Genomic DNA, 18,553 nt, shown 5'->3' on the forward strand with positions numbered 1-18,553 from the left:
CAGGAATGAAGATTTAAGAACAAAACAGAGGAGAAAAAAGGAAATAGGAGCTGGTTTCTTATCTGGACCTAAATGTTCAGAATATTTTAAATGTTTGCCTAAGGGCTAGACTAGGGGTGGACAAAATAGATGATAGTCACACAACTTGTTTACAAAGCAAATTAAAAAATACAATAGCTCTGAAAAACAACTGAAAATAAATAGGATGATGAATTGTATAGTTTTTAAAGAACAATGCTTACACCTAGAAAGCATCTTCCGTTTTTCAAACTTAAGGTGCACAGATTCATTTTCTTACCAATGCATTGATATTTATGGTACTTGTGGATATTCCAAGTACTGAAATATAATTGATTTAGGAATTTTGTTTGTCTTACAAGTGTCCTAAGTAGGCACATGGGCACCTGCACGTGAGCACTGTCTCTATATATATGTATAAATATTAAAAATATGAATAAGTAGCCTTAGACTCTATATATTTGTTAGGTTAGAAAGGTTTTTATCTACTGCTAGGTGAAGCTTAAAAAGAAGGACTCAAGAAAATGCCAGTAAGGCACCAACCATACAAATGCAAATGGAGAATTTCAACCAAATATTAGCATATTATTCTACAACACAAACACCTTGTGTTACTTTGTACTACTTGCATAATGGCCTTAATGTCCAGCTTTGTCCAATATTTTACACAATTTTGTACACTGTCCTAGTGGAGTAGAAGACAGAGGACACTAAAGACAAAGGACACAAAGGACAGAAGTAACAAAAGAACTTCCTTCTTGGTATAAATCGGGATGTACCTTATAATCTATAATCAGTAGCGTCTTACCAAAGACATCAGCCAGGCTGCAGTTATGACCACAGCTACCATTGCACATGTGTGAACATCAAATGTCAGCATCAAAAGTTGCAGAATGAGTGTCAGTGACTTGGAAGAAAGTCTTGCAGACAGGAGAGCTTTTTTTCCCCCCTTATTTTTAACTAGGAACCAAATGGTGGTGAAAAGGGAGTGAATCAGACATGGTTAGCAACATTTTTTCAGAAGGAGCCAAAAGTAGGTTAACTCTACGTAATCGCAAGGTCAGCTTAGGAGCCCAGCACCAATGACTCTTAGTTTTCTTATGGATTATTTTAAGAAATGCTGCATCATCAAACTCCTGATATAGAGGATGATCCCATGGATAAAAACAGACATCAAAGAGTCTGAGTCAAATGCTGAATGTAACAAAGTTTTAGGAGTACCCAAACCAATTTATTTTTCTTACTGTTCCATTTTTTGCATGTACGAGTATAATACATGGTAAAATAATCTAAGTTTATAATAGCCCTTGCAATAGCTATGAAAGAAACATTCTGATTGTGTTGTGGTTCAACTTGCAGCGTTTTTTGTTTTTGTTCTTTTTTTCTTAATCATTACCTATATTAATGGTGCCTCTTACAAAGATAGCATTTTAGATTCTGTGAAAAAAAGCAGTCAATTTGGAGATTCTGTACTTTCCCCTCATCTCATAAGATGGATAATGAACTTGAATGAGTTGAAATGTTTGTTATCCATACTGTGTTCCTAAATGCTGGTTGCATACCATTTTAATGAAAAGCTGCAGGCCGTTCTTTTTCTTTTTCTTTTCTCTTTACCAAGACTTTTAATAGCATATGTCCCGTTTAACTCTCCAAAATATTTGCTGGGTGGAGAAATACTAGTAGTTCAGTTTCACATGTATGGTTTCCTTAAAAGTGTCAGACTGACTCTTGTTTCCTTTGCTAGGGGTGCAGGCTGCATCTTTATTGAAATGTTCCAGGGCCAACCTTTGTTTCCTGGGGTTTCCAACATCCTTGAACAACTGGAGAAGATCTGGGAGGTAAGAGAAGAATTCCTCTTAGGAAGAAGAAATATCTGCAATTCAAACTTTGAACCAAATTTGTTTTAGAGACAGTGAAGTAGTCCATCTGCTTTGAGATATTATGCTGCATATTAAGGCTGTGGAAACTGTAGAATTTGCCACAGGTGTAAGCACCTGGGGAACGAAGACATGGTCAGGAAACTCCCTGTTGTCTTGTAGCAGCCCCTGAATCCACCTGCTCGCTCTCATTAGTTTCTCAACTTCCCGGGACAATTGCTGCTGTGGCTATTCGGGCACATCCCTGCCTTGCCACCGTCAGCTCTAATTCTACCATATATTTGGCCCTGCGTCCTTGTCAACAGAAGATGAGACACTAAATATCCACAGAACCCTGATAAAACAAAGACTTACCGTGTTAGGGTGAGAGAAGTATACTATTTATTGTGCTCTTCCAAAACCTAATTCCTAAGGTGTGAAGTGCTTGGCTGTGTGTGGTTCCATTTCTTTCCTTATTATTTATCCAACTTCATTTGCACCACAATGCACTTCACTCTTTTGTCTCTTGTAGTTTGTATGCCACATAGTATAGTCATCCATATATTTTTCTCTTTTTTTGGTGATTTTTTTTCATTGTGGTAAAATATACATACCATTTACCATCTAACCATTTTTAGGTATATGATTCATTAAGTACATTCATGCTGTGCATCCATCACCACCATCCAGTTCCAAAAGTTTTTCATCACCTGAAATAGAAGTTCTGTACCCATTAAACATTAATTCCCCATCTTCCTGCCTTCTGGCCCCTGGCAAGCTCTCTTCAACTTGCTGTCTTTAGGAATTTGCCTATCCTGGGTATCTACTATTAGTGGAATCATACAGTATTTGTCTGGCTTATTCCACTTTTATTTATTTATTTATTTGTTTGTTTGTTTACTTATTTTAAATTTGTTTTTGAGACAAAGAGAAAGCACGATCTGGGGAGGGGCAGACAGAGAGGGAGACAGGACCTGAAGCAGTAGACAGGTTCTACAGTGATAGCAGAGAGCCCAATGCAGGGCTCGAACTCACAAGCTCATGAGATCGTGACCTGAGATAAAGTTGGACACCTAGCCAACTGAGCCACCCAGGTGCCCCAAATTTCACTTATATTCTAAAGGTTCATCCATGTTGTAGTGTGTGTCAAAGTGCTTTAAACTACACTGTTGTTATCCCGGATCCTGCTCCCTTTCAAGTTTGCTTGCTTCAAGCAGGCATCTGGAGCATTCTTGCTAATAATAATGAGTTTCTTGAGAGATATTGCCAGAGTGGGGTTTTTGTGTGTAAGTGAGGAAATTTGTCTCCTCTTGAACTGCTTTAAAATTTTGAGGTACAGACACAGTTTTGTTATCACAGTCACCGTTCCACACTCTGAGGACAAAATGAGAACAAGTCCCCACATTCAGCAGTGTGCTGTCTTATATACCACTACAGTTCAAGCAGGTTAGAAACTTAAACATTACAAACAGCCCCTGAATTAGTGTTTCACTAAACGTGGTCTACATGGATGAAAATAGGAAAGCTCTTTCAGGTTCCGTGATATTGGATGTAGGAGTTGGCTCTTTGAAAGTAATAGGTCTGGGGTGCCTGGGTGGCTCAGTCATTTGAGCATCTGACTCTTGATTTTGGCTTAGGTTATGATCTCAAGGTCATGGGATTGAGCCCTGCACTGGGCTCTGTACTGAGTGTGGAGCCTGATTAAGTTCTCTCTCTCTCTCTCTCTCTCTCTCTCTCTCTGCTCCTCTCCCCTGTTCATGCTCTCTCCAAAATAAAATAAACAAACAAATAAAAAATGAAAGCAATGGGTCCATTCTACTCTCCTAATCTTTAACCACAATATCTCTTACATTTTCCTGAGATCTCACTCTCATTCTTAGGAATGAAAACAAAATGAGAAATTCTGAATCTTTATTTTGCCATCTTTCTAAAATGCCTGTGTGTGTGTGTGTGTGTGTGTGTGTGTTCATCTGAATAGCTGTCACCTCTTTCTGATCAACTTTTTAGAAATCTAATTCTTGTAATAAGTGTTTTTAGCAAATGATCCCAGATACAGTTCTAAAATCAGAATAAAATAAACTATGCAGACTTTAAGTCCACTAATCAAAATGTCTTCAGTTTCCATTCCAACAAAGGCAGAAAACCGCCCTCTGCAGCCCACTGTGATTTCAAACATAGCACTCACTGGCTGCCTTTTAAGAGCCTTCAGGGAGGGAATAAATCAACAATTTTTGGGTTTCAGTTTCCCAGACAGCGAAGCGGAGATTTAGTAATTTTCTCAAGTGAAAACGAATTCAATAACTTTCAAATAGAACCCGAGCATCAAATTTCTAAATGAAGGAGATTGAATTTTTAAACTTCAAAAATCTCAAGCTTAAAGTTTTTAGTATAATATTAAAAATGGTTTGGTATCCACTTTGTTGGCTTTAATTAAACATAATACAAAGTAACCAATAATTCTATTAACTGTCACCTTAGAGAAAATATGGATGTGGTCACTATTGATTGCCTTTGTCGCTTTTTCTTCATTGTCTTTGCGTTCTTTTCATTGTGCTTTGCCAGCCACCGGTATGGGTGCCTGCGAATCACTTGTTTACATGCACATCTGTGCAAATATATAAGATGGTAGGTTAAAAAAGAAGAATCAGCTTCCCATCCTCTGGCCGTCTCCCACAAAAGAAGAATTAGTCCAGTTGATTTTTCAAAATGGATTCCAGGATTCTTAGTGTTCCCTCAGGCTCAGAGTGGTTGATAGGAAAAGCCTATAATCCTCTCAGTAGCTTTTCAGTTTGTTTAGGGAATGGATCAAAGAAAGATTTTCCTGGGTGGCATGATTTTTTTATTGTATGAGGGAAAATAGCACTTCAGTGTCTTTTGTTTGAGGACAGTCTTAGCCGGCACCACAAAATGCACCTCTCAGCCAGAGTCCTAGTCAGCAAGCTGGTAGACATTAAGATTCTGGATTCTTCATTGATCATTATTAGTCACTGTTGGGCAGTTGACTTCCTGCCATCAATTGGGCTGGTATCTATATCTAGCATTTTGCAAATGGATTTATTAGATTCTTTCTATGAGAGATGCTTCTAAAAAGAGTTATGCTGAGATACGCTTCTAAGAAGAGTTATATTGGGTAGTGGTGTAGTGAAAGCTACTGATACTTCACTAATATTTTGCAGAAACACTGTTATTTTAGCTCCCAGATATAACTGACATAGGGCTTTTAAGGTGAAGGTAAAAGAATGGTAAAATGATGCCCACAAAACAACTCACAGTAAAAGCACTACCCAAAATCTGAAGTGTTTGACTTTGTACGCCAAAACACTTTTATTTTCATATTAAGTAAAACTGGAGCTTCGATTTGGTAATCCAAGGCATAAGTGAACTCTTTTTCAAGTGATGTTACTTTTACAACCCACCGGTTAAAAGTCAAATACCACATTCCAAAGTGCCAGGCCACCAAGAAAACAAGGTGAGATGAATTTGGTAGAAAGGACTAGAGTTAGGTTTGGGATCATTTTTAGCCAACATTCCACTGCCTAAAGGTCAGTAATCCGAATCCTTTTTAATTTGAGCACATGGGAAACAGCTGAATGCTCATGCTGAGGCATAATTCAGGCTAAATGTCTTTTGTTGTGGGGGGTGTATTTTTTTCATCTAATGGAAGGCAAAAGGACAGTCATTCCTGCCTCTTTATATTCCCAACTCCCAAAATAGCATCCTGCTATATAGTGACCATGCAATAGATAGTGATGAGAATATGACTTTAAGCAAGGCTGTATGATCTGCCTCAGAATAAGAACAAGTGAGTTAGTGAGGACACAGACTCAGGACCTGTATTCATGTTCTCCCAAGAAACAGAACCAATGGGATGTACAGAGATACATAAGAATCCTTTATTATGGGAATCAGCTCATATGATTATGGCTGAGATATGCCATCTGCAAGTTGGAGAACCAGAAAAGCTGGCAGTATAATTCAGTCTGACGCCAAAGGACTGAGAACTGAGGGGATGCTGGTGTAAGTTCCAGAGTCTGAAGGTCAGAGAACCAGTAGCTCAGATGTCTGAGGGCAGGAGAAGATGGATGCCCGGCTCAAGAAAAGAGAGAGAGAATTTGCCCTTCCTCTGCCATTTTATATGGGCCCTCAACCAATTGGGTGATGTCTGCTCACATTGGAGAGGGCATATTTCTTTACTCTGCTGATTCAAATATTAATTTCTTGGAGCACCGGGGTGGCTCAGTCGTTTAAGCATCTGACTTCGGCTCAGGTCATGATCTTACAGTTGGTGAGTGCAAGCCCTGCATTGGGCTCTGTGCTGACAGCTAGAGCCTGCTTCATATTCTGTGTCTCCCTCTCTCTCTGCCCCTCCCCTGCTCTCTCTCTCTCTCTTTCGAAAATAAACATTTAAAAAAAAACAAATACTAATTTCTTCCACAAACATCTTCTTAGACACACCCCAAAATAATATTTTACTAGCTACTAGGCCTCCCTTTGCCCAGCCAAGTTGGCACATAAAATTGACCATCACAAGACCTTAAGAATACACTACAGTTTTGCCCACAAAACTGCAAATGGTGGGCACTCAAGTTTCTTTCCTGTACATCAGCTGGCATAATGTGACATATGTAACAAATTCTTCCCTATTCCCCCTTGATCTTTCACATCTCTTGCCTCACCTTTCTTTGTCTTTCTTTGGCTTTATATAGGTGTTAGGAGTCCCTACAGAGGATACCTGGCCTGGAGTTTCCAAGCTACCTAACTACAATCCAGGTAATATTGATTTGAGTTTCTCGAATGCTCTGAGAATTAGCAATGTGAAAACATTTGCCACACAGATAGGGTAGCCTTCTTTTATTGTTAACTCAACAGTAAAGATGGGTCTAGATGAATTTTTAGATTCCTATATTCCCTGCTAATCCTTTTATGAGAAGGACACTGAAATAGTAGTTGAGGTTAGATCAGTTCTCCAACTCTATACAACACAAGTAGCAAGCTGCATAAGAATTTGGAATGACTGTTGCTGTGGATTCCACATCCATTTCCAAATATCCAATGACTCAAAAGAACTCAAAAGATGGTCTCATTTTTGAGCCCCATGACTATTATTGACTTTATTCGTTAGGTTCTTGTACCTCATAGAGTATTAAAAGAAAGCTAATATAACAGAGGGGAGGTAGAGTCTCATTAGGCCAAGGACTGGCCAGGTAAGATGTTTCTAGTTTACACAAGAGTTCCTCCATTGTCTCTGGGCCTAACACTTAGTCATTCTCATCATTCATTTGGTCCTCCAAGACTGGCTCCTGGGAATGGATTTGGAAGTGTTGGAAGTGTTGCCTTTGGGGGAAGTCTTTGAGAAATGGTCCCAAGGCCATGCCAGAGAGATCAGATTACCCAGTAGTCATTCAAGGATGTTGACACTGAAGGAAGGAGACAAGCAATGAACTATAGGATAAAGGATTATATCAGAGGCTGGGGAAGCAAGTAATGGCTACAACAAAGTTGAACTCTTGCTGGCAGGATTAAAGGGGAGGTAGATATGTACAGATAAAGACAAGATTGGCATGATTATGGCTCAAGTCAGATTCTCTAGTCTTTATGTTCTTATAGTGACCCATCACTAAATACGGACTTTCTCCAAATTGTTGTCATTACTAACTTTGGTATGGGATTATCCTAAAAGGGTCTCATGAAATCAATAAATTGTAGGAAGTTTAAAAAAGCAATTAAGGGGTGGGGGAAAGGGGAAAATGGGTGAAGGGCATTGAGGAGGACACTTGAGGAGGGGACTGGGATGAGCACTGGGTGTTGTATGTAAGCGATGAGCCACGGGAATCTACCCCAAAAATCAAGAGCACACTTTACACACTGTATGTTAGCTAATTTGATAATAAATTATAATTTAAAAAAAAAAGAAGAAGTAAAAAGAAAAAAAATTAAAAAGCAATTAAGGAGCATAACAGGGGCACCTGGGTAGCTCAGTTGGTTAAGAGTCCGACTTCAGCTCAGGTCATGATCTCACCACTTGTGGGTTCAAGGCCCATGTTGGGCTCTGTGCTGACAACTCAGAGCCTGGAGCCTGCTTCAATGTCTCCCTCGCTCTCTGCCCCTCCCCCCTTCAAAAATAAAAATAAACGTTTAAAAATTTTTGTAAAAAAAATGGAGGCTAACAAAAGACATAAGAGGCAGGGGATTTTTTTTCTTCTTTTTTCCATCATATAATACTTACACTCAAACTATTCCTAGGGAATCAGGCATCTTGAACTGACCAGGTTATAAAAGCCCTACAGCAAGTGAAAGACTAACTGTAAAGTCATTTCAGCGGCCTTATGAATAATCATATGCATTGCTAAATGGCCTTAGGGTCATTTACAAATAGTTTACCATTTCTAACTATTTTGCTTGAGTTTAGCACCTGAGAAAAATGCCACTCTGGCCATAAGGTTTAGAATAATGCCTGGTCCTTTTGGTCTGAAATAGGAAAAAGAACAGGCTTCTTGTAGAGACCATGGTCCAGTCTGCAAATGGTTCTATCTCCAGTTGCCACAGTTTCTAGGAGAACCTGGTTCTATTTTCCCACCCTGCCTATACCTCTCCCTACCCACTCTCCTCTGCAGGTAAAAATGGAAACCCTCAGCTTCCTACCATGGATGCAATAAGAAGTTTAGGGTCACAAATGGGTTATAGAAAACCATTTAGATGATGTCAGTACTAAGCTGCCATGGTGAGCATATGCTATTCCTCCAAACCTCAAACGTTTGGGTTTCAGGTTGGTTCAGGCAAATAAGCAGTGATCCTTAACACAGAATGCCTTGGTGAGAACAATAATGATAGAAACTTGTTCAAAATGCTTCCCTGCCAGATTCTGTACTAAATAAGATAACTGGCTCCCAATAAAACAGCAAGAAATATGTTGCATTTTTCATTTTGCTGTCATTTCAAAGTAATGTGCAATTTTTTATTTATGAAGAGAATTCTCCAGGCCCAACATCAATAGTGTTCATACTTTGCATTGTTTTCCTACTAGGGATTCAATTTAATTCAAATAAGCCAAAAAATTTTGAACACCCACTATCTGCCAGGTGCTATATTATGTGTTGGGTCCGCACAGACAGATATGGTACCTTCTTGGATCTCTGAGAACTTGGGTTTGTATTCATTCATCTACACTCTCTCAACAGCTCTCCTTATTAGGAAGGGTGATCACTTGTGAGCCCGGCTTCCATGGGTTTGGGCAATGTGTAGCTTTGGGCCAGGCCGAGCTTATGAAAGGAAGAGAGTTGTAAACTTAGCTACGATGAGGATGTCTAACTCTGTATTTGTGAATCTTAAAAGTCCAGCATATCTTGAACATGGGGTCAGGACTATTGATAATCATAAAGACTGTGTTTTAAAAGGGTCATCATTTTTTTTCCAGGACTATTCCCTTATATCGATTGAGAAGACCCTTTGAACCATCCCGCACCCACCCCCATCACTGAACTGCCAATGCTGCTTCCACACATTTGAACTCCAGTGATTAAGAGAACAGAACAGGGTATGGGAGCCAGAAAAAATATCACAGAGAGAACAGTAATGGTATTCTGGATGAGATTTCCATTCCTTTCCTTTTCATTCTAAGTAGTGGTAAGAGCCCCCAAACTTGGAATGCAGCCGGAACCGAGAGCTCAGAACTTGGGAGGACCATCCAGTGTCCATCTATGCCTACTCTACCCTTGCCCAGACCTTGTCTGGACTAGGTCTAGGAGGACAACACAGTTTCTGTTTGCATAGGTTTAAAAAAACATCTGGTGCTGATCCACCTGGACAAGTTTCTCTGGCCGCTTGTTTTCTTGGGACACTAATGAGCACGACTGTAGGTTTTTAGCCATCATCAATTCAGACTCGTGTGCCTGATTAAATCTGGGCAAGGGAAGAGAGGTATATAATTTTAGACACTAGGCTTCCTCTTTCTTTCTTTCTTTCTTTCTTTCTTTCTTTCTTTCTTTCCTTCCTTCCTTCCTTCCTTCCTTCCTTCCCTCCTACCCCCCATTTTAAGCAAGCTGGCTGAGAACTCTGTGTCCTCTACTTCAAAGGGCCAGTTGTCTTATTTTGATGTGGGCAGATTGAGAAGTAGGCTTTGAAAAGTAGGCTTTTTTTTGTTTAATCTTTTCTCCTGGGATAGCTTTCAGAGCAATATATCCAAGTGTCAGTAAGGGGGTTCTGACGAGCACAGATTCCCAGACTCTCAGCAGGATCATTCTCTAACAGAAATATAAAAGTGAAATATTAAAAACCCTGGAACGTGAACTCCATCTGCAGAGTAGCCAGTGGCTTGCCTGCTTGCACCATGGGAAAAAAAAAGATCTTGAAAAAAGAGGGAGGAGAAAAAAGTGCTTTGAGTAAGAGGTTTACAGGTTTAGTAGAGCATAGTAACATCCCCTCAAAGAAGTGGGTGTTGCTCTGTGACCCCCCAAAATGCTCTGCCTTTGACTCAGCCGCCAGAACACTCACCCTCCCCCCCGCAAAACACCCCCTTTTCACATGCTAACTGAGGCGCCTGTGATTGGCTGAACAATAAACTGGTCACACTTGCTAAAGGCCTGCCATCTTTCACACAATTAGCCAAGACACATTAATCAAACTGGCGGTGAACTGGGGCTGTGCTGGCCTCCAGCGCGGGGGAGGGGAGAAGTTTTGGTGATCCCTTAATAAGAGTCCATAGGAAGCAATAATAAAGAACGACATGCTGGAGGGGATTCTACTATCAGAAAGTCTGAAAAGGTTAAAGCCCCAGTTGATGCCCCATCTGGGATGTACTGGGTTTATGGCAGAGAGAATCTCAGAAGCTTAGAGCAAACTGGATATTGGTCTTGGCTAAAATCTGCTCATATAAGACAGTAGTGTAAATTTTAAAGGTAGACCCCTATAGACAATTTTACAAAGTTCCCTGGTGCTCTTAGCATCACCTCCAACCCCGCCCCCCCCAAATGTACTCAGGAGTCCCTCCCCTTTTGAGCCTAAAGCACTTTGAATCCAACTAACCCAATAGGAATAAAGTGTATATAAGAAATAGAGAACCATTTAGAATCAATTAAGGCTGACAGAGTGTTGTTCCTAAACTAAGTATTTGGAGGACATAAAAATAGTTAATTCTGAAAGAGGAAAAAAAATAACATTTATACTTTGAGTGGTAATATCTTCCTTCTTTTCTTTTCCAAATTCCCTTTAAATAGATTTTCCAATGGCAATATAGAGCTAATAAGATCATACCTTAGAGACCAGTTTGCTACAGAATCGTGTAAGGCTTTTAGGAGAACCAACTAAATATTTAGACGTTTCTCAGTGAAAGTAAACGGAGGCCTTACTCCTCTGGAGGTTGTCCAGTCACCATCTCATTAGATGCAAAGATCCTGTGATAAAGAAAAACTTTTTTTTTGTGCCCACATGATTGCAGCCCAGTTGTGGTTTTTAATGTGTCATTGATTGTTTCATCCAACTCCTTTTGCTCCACTGAAAGGGTCTGCCGTGGCTCTGTTTGCTTCCTTAAACATGGGTTTTGAAAGCGCTCATGCTGTGTGAGCTCAAATCCTAGCATTAATGTACTGCTGGGTTCATTTCACTACACTCAAAAGCGCTGAGTTTAAATCCCTCTCAATTCCATTTGAAGCACCAGAAGACTTTATCCTCCTCCACTAATGGTTCCAAGTTTACATCTAGATACTGGGGGTCAAGGACAGGAGAGGATTTAGAAATAACAGTGCATGACATTAGTCAATGCATTTGCCAAATTGGCAATTAGTTCCTGATGTGCGTGCAAAGCATTTTATTCCTGTCTCTTTGATGCTTGTTCCCATTGAGAAGGGAATAGAGTCCGCAGAGGCCTTCAAACTTTTAAAGAAATATCTGCTGAAAATCATGCCTGATTTGTGACATGAGCTCAGCTGCAGGGAAGCATCCGGGATTATCCTGGTTCTTTCAGCCCCAGGAAAGAACACTGCACATGGAAAGATTTTCCACTGGAGGAACTCAGTGGAAATCAAAAGGCAGGAAAGCAGTACTAAAAGCCCTGCAGGGACCCAGAATCAGATGTACTATAAACCATAGGCAAAGGGATCCTGCTGACGCCCAGTTATTTTCAGGACGCCTGCTTTTTCAACTTTTGACCACCAGGTGGAAGCAGGAAACAACGGGCATGGAATACGGACAGCAGATAGCATTACATTAGAGCAATCTAACCTCACTCTTGGAATGTTTTAGTTTGAGCTGAAATCCAGTGTGAGAGCTTCATCTGACTTCATCTGACACCACTATGGACAGATGATGATTGCAATCTAAAATGACCCTTGTCCCTTTTGGGATGACAAAGAGCTACCATGCTTTGCGCTCAGAGGGTTCTGAGCATGTCTTTGTGTGTTTGCTGTGAACACAATGTAAGATCTGCATCAGCATCCACTTGGTCACATGAACTGTTAGCCAAGGGAGTTATGCAGTGGGCTGAACGAGGGAAAATTACTGATAGAAGAGGTTTTAATTATGGACACCACTTCCTCATGAAACAGCAAGTCCAAGCTCCACCTTTTACTACCTGGGGCACTTGAGGAAGTTCCCTAATCTGCAAAATGGGAGCAATCCTGTCATTTTAAAAGTGTTCCTATGTACCAGGCACAGAACACACATAACTTCTCCTCCTTCCCACTGCCTGCCAGGGTCTATGCTGCTAAGAGTAGCACAGTTTTATGCATGAGGAGGCAGGTTTTCTCCCAGGTTCACCCAGAGGCATTTCCTAGATTGGAGATGAGTCAATCCATGACCAAACTTTGTTCTCTTTCCATTGGGCATGTTGCATCCCTCTGTCTCATTTTGCGGGGTGGTTCTGAGACATAAGTGAAATTATTGAACCTCATCTGCCACGATTCCTAACTTCTAGTAAGTGCACAAAACAAGTTAGTTCCCATTCTGTTTTACCCAGTATGGAGGTTCATTCAGCGGTTCAGTGACTTGACAGGGTTCAAGGTATGTGAGAACTGAAGCTATACCTGTTTTTATGTTTAGCTTCCTTAGATTTCTTAGCTTCCCTCTAGATGTTAGGCACACCTCCCAGTGCCAGAACTGACTTCTATGTTAGCTTGCTTAGGCCTAAACCTTGCCTGAATTCGTACTCTCTAAAAGCCAACCCTCAGTTTTCAAATTTTTACCTAAGTCAGTGTGAGTACCTGTTAAGGCCATCTCTTGTAAAGGCTCCATTCTGCACCGTTGACTTAAACTATTGTGAGATGCCTGCCTGCTATGACATGGGCTCTTCCCTGGCAGAATCCTTAGTGTCTATGTGCTACATAATGGGTGTCTGGTAAAAGCTACTAAATCACCGAAGGCATCAGTATCGTCTTTATTGATTTCACCGAAATCTTAGTATGGTAGAAAGAATAGTTAAGTTTTCTACAGAGCAAACTTGACCACTTCTAGTGCTTCTAGTATTTAACACATGTCCCCTAACTGGTACATAGTAGTGAGTTAATACATATTTGTTAAATGAAATCAGTGATCAGGAGCCAGAAAACGTGCAATTCTGGTTCCAATCACATCCTCTATGACTCTAATAATCCTTGTTCTACACACTTGACCAAGAACATACATGTAAGTTATTATTCACCTTATTTCTGGGTAATAATAACTACTGTTTATTGAGCACTAACTATGAGTTAGGCACTTTACTCACACTGTTTTACTTTGATTCACAACAACCCTATCAGATAGGGGCAATGTTATCATTCCTACTTTACCCTAGGGTCACCTAGCCAGGAAGGGGGTGCTTCAGAATATCCAGACCTTTTGGATTTCAAGGTGGTGCTCACAGCTGTATTCCATCTTACCTTCCAGCTATTAAAGGGCAAATATGATGATATGGTAATTAACGTCCTAGACTGGGGATCAGCTAATAACACTTTCCAAGTTCATCTCCAAATGATTATGTCCTTCTAACTAGACTTGGTCTTAGAATCTGTGAGCTTGATGACATGTTTTTGGAATGTAATGTGAATGGGATCCCAGGATGGGGACTGTAGCAGCCCCTGCTTGCTACAGCTAATCTGTGAACCCTGATTGGGCTCATTACCACTGCACTTCTGCAGGGCTGCCGAAAGCTCCTGGGGAGTTACTATTAACATCTTTATTAACCCATCCCCCTAATCAGTCAGTGAAGTTCATTTAGATACACAGCCTACTTTGATCTTCATTAATAGTTTCTTCTAGTTTCTACATTTATTTTTAGTTTTCTCATCTTTAATTTATTTGGTGGCAATTATTAGTTTTTATTGAGGAGGACTAGATGATCTTAAAGTAGTTAAGATTAGGAAAAATTGCAAATGAGTGAAAGCAGGTAAAAAAATAATTTTTTTTAAATGAAACCCTGCTATATTCCTTCTCATTTCAAGAAAAAGGGCCTTAAGATCCCAAATATTGTGAAACTGGCTCAACCTAGAGTCTCCTCCCTACCTTCAAGGCCAGCGCCTTGTTCCACCCATCTCTGTAAGGCACAAAGCAAGACATGCACGTAGGCCCTTTTGAGATACTTTTACATTTTAAGGATAATGTTTAGTAAATTTATTTCATTTTTATTTTTTATCCAGGCATCAATTTTTCATTCATTTAACAAATATTTATGAATGCTAGGTACTAGGGACTAGGAGATTAAAAAATAAATAAGACATTGATACCTGCCTTCAAAGAATACAGTCTACAAGGGAAAGATATAAATAATACAACCTGGAAAGTATTATTCTAGCAGCATCCCCTGGGGACCTCTGGGAACACTGGGGAAAAGGCCCCCTTAGTTTGCCTGGGAAATTTAGGATTTTTTTTTTTTTTTTTTTTGAGAGAAAGAGACAGAGCTGGGTCTCAAAGATGATGAAGTGGGCATTCTCCAGGTGAACAATAGGGAAAGGACATTCCAGACAATGGAACTGGACACAAAGGAATAAGAAGGCAGGTTTATTTGATATTGTACCAAGCAGGTAAATTGCTCAAGGAAGCTAGAATATTAGCTTTGTAGTGGTACATTGCTGGAGATTAACTTGGAAGGGTAGACAGGAACTAGATTGAGAAGTTCTTTGTAATCATCCTAAGGATTTAAACTTTGACCAATAAGCAAAGAGAAGGTATTGGATAATTTTTAACAGGGAAGTGATATGGAAGGATTTAAATTTACAAATTGCTTGCTAAGGAGGGCACTTCTGATGAGCACTGGGTGTTGTATGTAAGTGATGACTCACTGAATTCTACTCCTAAAACCAATATTGCACTGTATGTTAACTAACTAAAGTTTAAATAAAACAAATAAATAAACAAAAAGCTATCATGATCAACAACAGCAACTAAATTGCTTGGAATACCATATGTAAAATTAAATTGGTGGTGTAGCTGAACCCAAGTCTGTCTGCCCAACACACAACAAAGTCAATCACTAAGACATCAGATATGCAGCAAGGAGATCAGAAGCAATGTGGCAATGCCTTAGATTCCAGAAGACAGGAGTGCTTGGCTGGCTCAATTGGTAAAGCATGCATCTCTTGATCTCAGGGTTGTGAGTTTGGGCCCCATGTTGGGTGGAGAGATTACTTAAAAATAAAATCTTAAATAAAATAAAAATTAATAAAAAATTATAGATTCTAGAAGACAAATAACGAGTGTCAACTAGAGCAGTGGCAATGGATAAGGAATGGAAGGGACAAATCTAAAAAGCATCTAGGTAGTTAGAGTCCAGGGGAGGTTGTAACTGACGGGATTCTAGTGGGTAAATGAGAGCCCCCTTCACTGGCACAGAAAAGAAAGGGGGAAGGAACAGATTTGTGGAGAAAGTAATGAGTATAAGATTGAAACATTTTGAGATTTAGATATCTGTGGGACCACCAAATGAAGATATCTAAAAACCAATCAGAAATACAGGCTTGTGATTATAAGTGTCCAATGTAGAAATACAAAATTGGAAGGAATCTGATTAAAGTGGTATTTGAAGCCCCCATGTAAATTCAGTTACCCCAGGGAAAGTGTGAAGAGAAAGAAGACTATGATAGAACCCTGGGGCACCAGTCCTGAAGGGTCAGGCAGAGAGAAAGGGGTCTTTGGAAGCTGAGAGGGAACAGCCAGAGGGGCTGGAGAAGACCAGGAGATGATAATAATCATAATACCATGAAAATCGTATGGTCATAAGCTCATTGGGGGACAGGCAATATATGTCTGTTCATTCCCAGGGCTGAGCACATGTGGTGGCCCTTAAACATTTGTAGAGACTATGGGGCAGTGGTAAATGTCAAATGATGCATCACCAAACACCATATGCACCAAAAGCCATGACCAAGTTATAGCTCAAACATCATTTGTGGAGGTGGACAGATGTTAAACATGGCACTCCCCTCCACCCCCTGCCCGGGGAGACGAGAGACTTGGATTATGCCCATTCCCTTCACCTTCTCCACCTACCAGGAGCAAGGCCTGGCCTCCCCTTCCTCTGCAGAGACCATTACCTTAGGAAGAGACTTCAGAGGATGGAATATTTTCTTAGAATCCACAGAAAATTTTGGTGCAGGGTTAGAAAAGTGATAAGCTATAAATGTGAGTTGAGTGCCAGGTTCAAATGCCACGGAGCACCCCTCATGAGAGCATCATGGACTTTCAGCATCCTGCTGACAAAGCCCAAACAGAATCTAAAGCCTGGTAATGTAAAGCGCCAGAAGAGCCAAGTTTAGTCTCCTTGAGCCAAAGACCAAGGAAGTAAGCAGCGGTGAGGGTGTGAGTGTGGTTAAGGCAGAGGGAGGTCGGAGAAGAGCTACAGATTTTTGCAATGCAGTTTTAAGGTTACTGCTTGAGATAGTGAAATAAGGCTAACACCATTATCAACTATTTAAATATATGGTATCTTAAGAATGCATTGTATTTGGGAAATTCCAGAGGTGTAGTTCAGTAGGCTGCATTATAAGATAACCTTAGGGTGATTGCGGTAAGACTATAGAAACCAGAAAATGTTTTACCTTGAGCTAAGACTCAAGATGGTTCTTGTGATGTTTTATCAATCAACCAGCAAATCTCTATTGACTTGAATCTGTTGTGAAAAGAGCTTTCTCATTTCACTTATGAAATAAGATTCACGGAAAAAAATGTATTATTGTATTATGGTAACAACACTTCTGCCCTCATTTTAATTTTATTCCATTTAGTTTGGAAATTAATATGCTCAGATTTTTAAGTTTCCCTTTGCAACTTTCTTCACTTTTCCTACCTCAAATTCTACTTGAACTCAGATGAGAACTCTTATTAAAATAATTATGAAGAAAAAGAAAATTGTAGAAGGAGGGGATGGAGAAAAATTTAGTCTATTGATTTACCATCATTTTTGGAAAGAGAAGGAAAATAAGCTACCTATAGACCTATTATCTTAAAGGCTACTGAAGCCAGAGAAACAAGCTTGAAACGGTGCTGTGTAGGATGCCTATCTGTTTGTGGATCATTCTCTCATTGATCACTTGCAGCTTAACTACTGGGAAAAATCAATGGGAGAGAGGCAAGGTCATCCAGCATCAGGTTATCTCCAGGAGAGTGGAGGCAGGGGAGGGGGAGCAAGCATTGGGCTTTAGCTGTGCCTCAAAACAGCAATCTAACTGTACTCTACACACATAAATCCCTCCATTTCAGCTAATGTAGCTACAAAATAGATGGGGGAAGAGAATCAAGCACAGTCTTGGAAGACATGGAGCCTCAAATTCAATGTTACTACATTGCCTCCTGGGACAACTCTCAGGCAGAATTTATGAGGACTGATCTTTCCCTTGCCATGCTTCCTCTTTCACATCTTTGAAAAATATATTAAGTATGCACCAGACACTATGTTCTGCAATTTTTACATATACTGATTAACAGAATTTTCACAACTAGCTTGTTTGAGGAAATGAGCCTCAGAGAAGTGTGTGGAAGTCACTGATGAGTGGTTGACCCTACCCTCCTTGCTAGACCAGCACCTTCTGCCTCATTTAGAGACACACTAGAAACATCTGGAGATCATTAAGGACAATAATAACAACACAATAAGAGACCAATGCTGGGCTGTCCCCAGGCTCATTGAATCAGACTCTGCAGGATGGAGCCAGGGTTTCCGTTTGGTTCAAAACTCTCCCAGTTGATGCTAACATGCAGCTTAGTCTGAGAACCACTGTGTAGACCATGCTGCCTCTCCAAAACGAGAGATGAAAACAAGAAGAAAAAAAAGAAAAAGGAATAAGCCTAACATTTATTGAGCCCTTACCATATTCCAAGTGCTTCATCTTATCTAATCCTTCCAAGCAACTGGAAAAGTATTCCCATTTTACAGATTTGGAAACTTCTGAGTTACTTAACCATGGAGGTTAATTTCCCTCAAATCCCAGAGCTCACAAGTAGCAGGAGGGAGATTTGAACCTGTGTTTGGGCCTTTGTTCATGTTACTACGGCACACAGCTAGGAAACACACCGCTGGTCCACATTGAAGATTCAAAAGAAATCAAGTGAGGTTTGTAAGAACTAGAGCTTATAGCACGTTAGAATTTCACTATGATGCAATGGCAAATTATTGAAGGAGAACAATAAGGCAGAAATAGCTGAGACGCAAGAGTAGAGAGGAAAACCATGGCACATCAGACCAGAGAAGAGGCAGAAAGAAAAGAGGCAAAAGAGTA

At 40.2% G+C, this 18,553-nt stretch overlaps 1 protein-coding gene across 1 annotated transcript in view; it reads left to right on the top strand.

Moving 5' to 3' along the window:
• Positions 1–18,553, top strand: part of CDK15 (cyclin dependent kinase 15) — an 82,923-nt gene that overhangs the window by 38,182 nt on the left and 26,188 nt on the right. The window contains exons 9-10 of the mRNA XM_043577504.1: positions 1,763–1,856; positions 6,581–6,644. Coding sequence (XP_043433439.1) covers positions 1,763–1,856; positions 6,581–6,644 — 158 coding nt within the window. The remainder of the gene's footprint in view (positions 1–1,762; positions 1,857–6,580; positions 6,645–18,553) is intronic.

Source organism: Prionailurus bengalensis, chromosome C1 (genome assembly GCF_016509475.1).
Source record: "Prionailurus bengalensis isolate Pbe53 chromosome C1, Fcat_Pben_1.1_paternal_pri, whole genome shotgun sequence".
Classification (NCBI taxonomy): domain Eukaryota; kingdom Metazoa; phylum Chordata; class Mammalia; order Carnivora; family Felidae; genus Prionailurus; species Prionailurus bengalensis.